This window comes from Lampris incognitus, chromosome 16 (genome assembly GCF_029633865.1).
Source record: "Lampris incognitus isolate fLamInc1 chromosome 16, fLamInc1.hap2, whole genome shotgun sequence".
Taxonomy (NCBI): Eukaryota; Metazoa; Chordata; class Actinopteri; order Lampriformes; family Lampridae; genus Lampris; species Lampris incognitus.
Window position 1 is genome coordinate 16,976,396 of NC_079226.1, and position 9,526 is coordinate 16,985,921.

At 42.1% G+C, this 9,526-nt stretch overlaps 1 protein-coding gene across 1 annotated transcript; it reads right to left on the reverse strand.

The window, feature by feature from the left end:
- Positions 1-526: 526 nt before the first annotated feature.
- rsrp1 (arginine/serine-rich protein 1) lies at positions 527-4,637 on the reverse strand. Its single transcript, XM_056295824.1, has 5 exons — positions 4,425-4,637; positions 3,045-3,636; positions 2,355-2,527; positions 962-1,042; positions 527-870 (listed from the first exon to the last, which is right to left on the reverse strand). Exons 1-5 carry the CDS (start codon positions 4,431-4,433, stop codon positions 715-717), a joined length of 1,011 nt encoding a protein of 336 aa, XP_056151799.1. The 5' UTR covers positions 4,434-4,637; the 3' UTR covers positions 527-714.
- Positions 4,638-9,526: the final 4,889 nt, after the last annotated feature.

Genomic DNA, 9,526 nt, shown 5'->3' on the forward strand with positions numbered 1-9,526 from the left:
GCAAGATCTGTCAAAGTTCAGTATTGATCATATACCCAGATTTGGCATTATAACGTTGTTTTGTGGTTTCTTTGCTTACAAGAGATGTGTTGAGAACTCACCTCTTCCAAGTACTACCGTTACTTGTTCTTATCACTTAATGTATTCACTCATAAAAAAAAAAAAATTCTTGAACTTTTACTTTAGCACTGGTTTTGCCTCTTAGATGCTTGTTTAGATGCACTTGTGACCTCTGATGACTAGTTTTCCTGATTTCCTACGTTAAATGCACTTATTGTAAGTCGCTTTGGATAAAAGCATCGGCTAAATGACTGTAATTAATGTGTAGAACTTTTTTCTAATTAATGTTAGCTAGGCCCTGTGATTGCTTGAACGGTCCCTCTCATATCATTCCTAATCCTGTCCTTCTTCGTCACCCCCAGTGAAAATCTCAGCATCTTCAACTCCAGCTCTGCCTCCTGTCACACTTAAACTAATCACCATGAATAACAGTTCAACATGTTAAATGAAACAGACAGACACAGGATTCAAAAAATATTTATTTGATCTGAATAACGGGACAAAAGGAGAAAAACATCCCACCTGAGCGAAATCTTCCATTTCTTCTTCCCACTTATTTACATCTGAAAGAAAATATCTACCATGTCAGAGTCCCAGCTCCTTGATATGTACAAGCTATTTAGAGTATTTACAGTGTCCATGTATTCTGCCAAACTAGCGTGATGTGGTAACTCTGTATTTGCGTGACAAGGGGGCTGTTTTTCTGACTGGAACCCAATGACCATAGGGCTTCCTGCTTTCATAGCTGTCAACTCTGGAAGTTACCTTTGCGCAATTTGGAGGCACAACTGTGGGCTTAGCCACCGAGTTCTAAAGGGAAGAGAAAAGACAACATTAATACATGCAAGTATTCCAGGTGTGCATTAACTACATTTTAAAGGAATGCTTTAATAATACCTACATGAATGCTGAACGAAATGCTTTTCCTTTTTGGAGACATCTTTGGACTGGGGACATCCTCATCAGATTCCATCTCTTTGTCCTGTTTCAAAGAGACAAAACAAAGACAACTAGTTAGATTTGAGCAGAAAACTGAGAATTGAGCTTAAGCAGTTTGCGAAGTTTATGGCTTATTCCAGATTCCATTTAAAATGAGAAAAGTAAAATATACCAAAAAGTTCTCTACACATTAGCTTCAACAAACTGCAGCTCATGCACATTTCCCCACCCCCTCATTTTTGTCAAAGGCTATGTTTGCCTATTACATGAATGCTACAAGGGTAGGTCTTGGAGCAAGAAAAAACAGAAACAAAAAAGGCATCCAAAATATTAAAATAAAAGGATCGCTTCTCTGTCTAGAGTGGCAGAACGATGGTGACGCAGTTTTCCCAGCCCCATTCAGCACACATCTTGTGTACCAACTTATCTTTGGCATACGGAGAGGAGTTCTTCATCTGTTTTTAGTTCTCTTGACAGGAATAGTCACTATAATGCAGTCCACACGCCTGTGCTCCTTCGGCGAGTGGGCAGATTCTGCTAAATAACAACGACCCATTTCAACTGCAAGCATACATACATTTCTGACATGTCAAAGTTCTATTATGTCAGGCTAAGTGATATACGTAATCAATAAGAATGTATGAATTGCCAAATGTGTTACCCATATTTCTATATGTAGAATTACCAGTTACATAATGACTGAGTACACCATGTTTGAAAAACTTTATAAATCTAGACATGATGAATATTACAACAGTCAATTAACCTTTCACGCAAATACATATGGTGTCACCCAAGTCACATGACTGCCCTCTTATTCTCCTAATCCGAGGTGCCGATGAGTGAAGGAAACCACTGTCATGTGATCTAAGAAGACAGGAATAAATACAGACAGAGTATGTGTGTTCCCTCAGGGGTCCAAGGGTTAACAAAAGACAGGCATTTCAACAGAACAAATACCAGACCTTATCAGCAGGCAACATCACAGTTACAGATGACAAAGGGGTACCTGACTAGATTTTGCAGTTGCAGCTTCTGGAATGATTTGAAAGTTCAGTTACTTCTACAAAAACACGTAAGTGTAATTTTTACTATTGCCTAAGAATTAAACTGGCAGATTACAAGTGATTTAATATATAATAGCAGATGATAAGATTTCTTTGCCAGTGTGCCCTTTTCACTTGTATCCAAGTAGGCTAAACTGAAGAGTTTCATGTTGCACTTAAGTTGCTCTTATGTGATGTATGGGGAAAAAGAAAACCCTGACAGCTCCCAAAAGAACAATCCTTGATAAACATGCCCACTGTGTGATGTGTAACGCAAAGTTGACATGTTCACCCTCTATTGACACCCACCTGAGAAGGGCTCTTTTCACTGACAGGCTCTGGTCTCACCCATGTCTCTGGTTCTGCCAAGCGTGCTGACTGCTCCTCAAAAGTGGGTTTCACACTCTCTGGAAGCTCCACCTGCTCTGTAGCAAATATCTTGGTTGCATTGGATTTTGCAGCTTTGAGACGTTCTCTTTTTCCTGGAGACAAGACAAAGAAAAAGGATCCAAGTTCTACAAACCGAATTCAAAAAAAAGTTGAAATGGTATGGAAAATGCTAACAAAAACGAGTGCTTTGTAAAAAAAAAAAAATTTCACCCTGTACTACATTGAAAACACTACAACAGCAACAAGTTGATGTTTACCTTGTTTTTTTTTTAAAAATTTTAATTAGGGCTGACCCAAACACTTCAAGCCTTCAATCATTGCCATGATAACAAATGGCAAAATCAGCATTAGATTTCAAGCAAAAGCATGAGCAATTTAGTTTTCATAGTGTAAGGGTCTTATTTATTTACATTCATTATAGTACACCAATTCCAAAAAAAGTTGGAATCGGTGGGTGTGTATATACAACACTAATTCCAACTTTTTTTTGGAATTGGTGTTGTATATAATTTAAGGCAAAAAACAAAAACATATTTCTGCTAACTCCAACGCTCGCTCAGTTACTCAACATTCATAATGAATAACCTTTGTTATTTACTCAAGTCTTACCATCCGAGTTCAATCTGACAACAGAATGATCCGAGGACCTGGACCGGCTTCTGTAGGACTTGGAGGGAGAAAATCTTAATCCGTGCTGACCCATAAACAGACTGTTGACTCTCCTCTGGCTGCCTGACCTGGAGCGGGACCTATAGCTTTTGTGACTCAAGGATCTGTGCGGCGATGGTGAGCGGCTATAGGAACGAGAGTGGGCCCTGTAGCGACGTGGTGGGGAGCGGCGATGTTGATGCCTGTGGCCATATCGACGATGACTGCAACAGCGACAACGGGAGGAGTTTCTGTGGCAACGAGGATGAGAGCGGGACCTCGAGCGAAAGCTACTCCTGGTTGACGAGTTAGACGAAGAGCTTGACGAAGACCTGTGACGTCCTCTGCAGGTCCGACGTGCGTGGTGGCGTCTGCGGCTGGCACCAGAGGAACCACTGTCATGGCTGCTTCTGGAGCGGGAGCGAGAACGTGGTTGGGGAGAAGCTGAGCTGGACCGTGTGTCTTCAACAAAAATCACGTTTATGCCTTCCCTCTGACGAATAACCGCCATTTCAGATAGCGAATTCTTCTCCTTAGTCATCATCTTGCTGGTCTGTATAAAATGAGATGACAAGATGTACAATAAAAAACAACAAGTAAACCGTTACTGAGCGGCATTGCCACGAGAAAAACACATTATTTCAAGGCCTTTGAAAGTATTGATATATTTAGACCAGTTTACGAAATGAAGAGTCCAGTCTCTAAAGCGGTGTTGCGTAACTACTTTAAACCGACGCCAGCGAAGGACGTCAACTAATCATCTAAACGATAATTAGCTATGTTTTCGTATTTCATTTTCAACTTTCCAAACTGTAAAATATATTTTTCGAAGGCCTTATTCAAGTGTACATGTTTAATATTGGCACAAACAACCGAAGGTATACTCAATTCTGCCCCCAGCTTTACCAAGCGGTGTTGTGTAACTACAGCAGCAAACCGACTTCAACTGGAAATTTCCAGAATGAAGCAATGGCGTTGGCTACTTCTACTATGCTAACGTTAGCTTATCGTTTCTTGTAAGACCGTTAATCTTATCGAATATTCTGTAAAGACATTTGAAACTTCCTCGACGAAACTCAGTCGTGTAGTACGCACCAAATACCACAATAAAAAGTAACAGAGTACAAAAACAACGTTCGGTTTGACAAATTTGTAGTTTTAAACTGCAACAACTCATTGTCTACTAGGACGATGTACTTTTGAATTCGGCCAGATCAAATGTAACTTTGTCCATTAAATTTTTGTTTTACTATAATTAAATCGTATTATTCTTTCAAATCATCTTTGCTCTGGCTTTCTTAAGTTTTGGAAGTCAATAATGGCAAACGTTTTATGACTTACCAACTCCATAGTGGCTTGAATAGTTTGACTCAGTTGCTGTATTATATAATATATTCGACGTTTCCAAATAATATCAGCAGAGAGCAGATGGTAAATCGAATAAAACAAACGTCGTTAAGTATAGCAAGCTGTTAACGTAATATTTAACAGCTCACCGTCTCGAACACGTTAACACTAACCGTCGTCGTCGTTCAAATGACCAGACACAGCCCAAAGTCACGCTAATGGAAAATTCCAGTCATCGATGATGTACGAGAGTCAGTTTGGCGCAGGATTTGCGCATACACCATTGTTCTCGTTAGTTATTGTGGCAGTACATTTGTTGTTTGTGGAGCAGTTGTATATCACATGAATATAAAAAACAGATCCCTGGCTATGTATACTTTCGTTTGGTCTTTTAATTTTACTGTTCTACGTAGATTATCCAACAATGGGGGAATAAAAACAGTGACGTCGTGACACGCAAGTCATACATCTCGCGAGAGTTTATGTAACCAACACTCGATTTACTTCGCTGTTTCCGCTGCCCTGCAGCGAGATTTTCAGTATGCGTTTTTACCGTGCCCCCCCCCCAACAATTAAACCCCTAACTCCAGCCCTAACCTTAAACAATCAAAGACAGAATTCCAAGGGTTTGGCTTAACTACTTTCTTTTTTTTCTTCCCAACGCAGAGTCGTGCTTTTAATTAACAGACGCAAACCAAAATATAAAATATGAATATTCTTGAGATTTTACTCTCCAATTTTGGACGTCATATTGATTTACCTTTACAGCTGGCTCACGTTGTGCTATCTTGGAGTCAACGTTGGGGCAGAAAGAAAGAAGTACGACGTGAAGATAGGTCACTAAAGTTCGTGTTTTGTTTTGTTTTTGTTTTTCAGCTATTGCATCTCAATCCTCTTTTCCTCTTCCCTGGCAGCTCCATATTCAGCATCCTTCTCTCAATATCCCCCGCATCGCTCCTCCACACATGTCCAAACCATCTCAATCTGGCCTCTCTTGCTTTGTCTCCAAAGCGTCCAATTTGAGCAGTCCCTCTAACATAATTTTCCTAATCCTGTCCTTCTTCGTCACGAGTGACAAGAAGGACAGAATCAAACGAGGTCAAGATCAAAAATGCAAATATAAAGATGAACAATAAAGAGCTGAACAGATTAATTAATTATTATAATATTCACAATATATATACAACTACTACTACATAACAATATACTACTACTACAATATACAAGAACCCCCCAAAACTACTATAGTAATCTCTAATTTATCTTGGGCTAATCTTTTTCTTATCTTTCACTGCGCTTCGAATACCAAAAGGTATGATGAAGATTGGAGAACAAGTCAGTATAGGATCGGAAAGGCTGAACTGGTGTTCTCTGATTGGTTAGACTGGTGTCAATCATTTTCAGGTCGAGGAAAGACTGGGTGAAGCACTGTTTTACTAGGTGGGCATTAAAACGCGTCATAAATCATAACTGCCCAATCAACAACGTGTAAGGTACTCCGTCGATTTAAATTCACTTACATTGGTTATAACGGAACAGAACACTGCCCTGTGTCACCTGAAGAGTGCAATGTGTTGCACAATACCCACGACACATTTTTTTAAGTGACACTTTTTTTTCTTATTCACAGAGGAAATAGTCATTATAATGAAATGCTGGCATCTAAAAAATGTTTTATGTGATATGTGTTATGTTTTGTTTTTTTGGTGAAGCACTGCTTCACCTGTAGTCTTATAGAAACCTCCTCTAGTATGTGGAGACGCACCAGCCGTTCACTAATGCCCACTGGTGAGTTTGGGCAAGAGACTGTTCTTAATTGCAAAACTAAGTCCATGAATGTGTTGACGTCCTAGGGTGTATTCTTTCCAGTAGAATGTATAGCCCTCTCCCATTTCATTGAGCGAGCCCTCCTAAAGGAATCTGGTCTCACTGAATGCCGCTACATCCACACAATAGCGCTTCAGCTAGCTGGAAGTGCTGTTCTGCTCTGAGGTCTGTCTGTACTATGGCTGACGTCCAGGAGTGCCCTTATGTTCCATGCGGAAATTCTTAATGGTATAAGTCGTGACTATTTCACGAACTGGCGTGAGACTGGGCTGGGTATAGTGTGTGTTTTTCGACCGCGTAGTGGAATGGCCTGGCTGGTGTGGTTTCCTGCCCAGGCACAGTGTTGAGTGGGCAATTTTTGGGCCACCTTTTCTAAGACGTTCCCCAAATGGGGTGAGCAGTGTGGTCCCTAAATAGGGCTGCTCAGATGCACAGGGGTCTGCTGGAAACAGCTGCCACTCAACTCCAGCTGCTAACGACCGTTGCCCTGTGCCGCTGGCATGCATAGTTCCAACTAAGAGCTCCCAGCTCATTCAGACCTGCTCCCGTCACTGGATATGCCATCGCTGCCAGACTTTGTGAGGTTGGGGACTCAGGTAGCAGAAGAATATACCTGCGCAGAGATGATTTTTAAAATGGCCTGGGGGGTGCGCTTCTCCCAGCGCCACTGACCTGAGTGTAAAAGAGATGGTTCCAATGGCAAGGGGGACCCCTAGACCAGTGGTTCTCAACCTTTTTGAGGTCCTGGACCCCCTGCGTATTTTTGATCTACCCTGAGGACCCCTCCACCTGATCTTGGGGGAGGGGGTTGCAATTTGATAGAAACAGTAGAAACTGCATTTTAAATTGCATTATAGCATTTATTCACTCTTTGGGGCAAAAATAAGAGCTTTCAGTTGTAACTTAGATATAGTTAACAAAACAGAATTCTTATGCAGTAACTTTCAGATATATGTAACAAAACAGAATCTGTATTCAGTAACTTTCAGATATATGTAACAACAGAATTTTTATGCAGTAACTTTTAACAATGCAAACGGGAGCGAGATCTCTTATTAAAATACAATAAATTACACTTGTGAAACAGATGTAATTAGAGAAAAAAGTCCCGTTACCCTTTATAGTTTAGGTAGATAAAGGTCTCAGTCACATTTGAGTAAAATAATCCTATTTCTATAAATGTCATAGGATCTTTTTTTAAAATATATTTTATTTTCATGGACCCCTTGCAATTACACCACGGACCACTAGGGGTCCGCGGACCCCCGGTTGAGAAACACTGCCCTAGACGACCGGCACCTCCACACACCTCCACACAACTGCAGGAAGCTGCCGGAAATCCAGTTTTTTGAAAGCCGCCTCGAAGCGTCCACCACAGTTTGCTTTTCTGTTGGGGTAAGCTCCTTTAGCCTTTTGTCTTCCCAGACTCACCCACAAGGCAGCAGGGCAGTGGTTGATAGCTGCCAGGGCATGTCCACCAGGGTGGGCCTGCATAACATACCTCTGGGGCCCACTGCTGCTCCGAGATCCCCTGCCAAGTTAGCCTGGGGCCGCAAGACCGCAGTTACCATGTGTGGCCGTGGGGAGGCCTGGCAGAAGTCTTGGTGAAGGACAGGCTATGTACTGGCAAGGGAAGGCTTACACGCTAGGATGCTTCCCCATTCACCACAAGGGCAGCGGCAGCGAGCTAAAGGCAGGAGGGTTGCAAGCAGGTTGGAAGAACGCATGCACCTTCCCTCCGACTACACACTGCTGCACAAGAGGCATCACAACACCCTGTGGGCAGCCACACTGCCAGCACACACACACACACACACACAAACACACACACACACACACACACACATACCCATACACATAGCCACACACACACCCAACATATATACCCACAAACACCCCCCCCACACACACAGACATACCCACACACATGCCCACATACATACATATCCACACACATACCCACATACACACACACCTACATGGGCAGAAACACACAGGGTTAGGGTTTTTAACTGCTGAAATGAAAGGTGAACGAGGCACAGACACTCTACCAAGATGAACCCGCCTCCCCTGCCTCACATTTACACACCTCTATGTTATTTACACATTAAAAGCACCCATACTGCAATGACAGTGGATGCCCATGTCTGAAAAGTTTGTCCAGCATGTTTAACTAATTAATTAACTAATTAACGATGGAATCTCAAGTGAAAAGGGATCACCAGGAGTGGTCAATTAAAGACAAGGGGGCATGCATTATTGGACACAAGGGGAGACTTTTGATTTGAAAAAAGAGAAATAAATTAAAAAACAGATAAAAACAAAACAATGATATTACAAAACTGAAAAGAACAAAAACCCTATATAACAAACTCAATAAACTAATTCTCATGAGGTACACAAGATGGGGCCGAGGCTTAGTGAGTGTGAGGGCCACTATCCAGGATGAAATGAGGAACATCCATGAGTACATCAGAAAGAGCGCCCTCAGGATGAACTGTGAGTACCTCAGGCAGCAGAAGACAGAGTGTGGAGGAAGAAGAGGAGGTATCATGGAAGATCAAGGCCCTCCATGGGATGTACCATCGACAGATAGAAGACGTAGATGATATGGAGAAATCCTACCAGTGGCTAGAAAAGGCTGGACTGAAGGACAGTACAGAGGCTCTGATCATAGCAGCACAAGAACAGACACTCCACACCAGATCAGTTGAGGCAGGGGTCTACCACACCAGACAAGACCCAAGCTGCAGGCTGTGCAAAGATGCCCCTGAGACAGTCCAGCACTTAGTAGCAGGGTGTAAAATGCTAGCTGGGGAAGTGTACATTGAAAGGCATGACCAAGTGTCTGGGATAGTGTACAGGAATATCTGTACTGAACAGACTGGAAGTCCCCAAGTGCAAATGGAGACACCACCAAAGGTGGCTGAGAATGGCAGTGCTAAGATCGTGTGGGACTTCCAAGTTCCAGACTGACAAGCAGGTGCTGGCTAACCAACCAGACATTGTGGTGGCCTACAAGGAACAGAAGAAAGAAGTAGTGATCGATGTAGCAATCCCAAGTGACGGCAACATCAGGAAGAAAGAGCATGAGAAGCTAGAGAAATAGTGTGTGTGTGTGTGTGTGTGTGTGTGTGTGTGTGTGTGTGTGTGTGTGTGTGTGTGTGTTCAGGAGACTTATTTCTTGTGGGGAAGTTATTGAATAATAATAATAATTTATTGTGGCGGTACATATAAATTCACTCATTTATCCGATGATCAACAAAGGT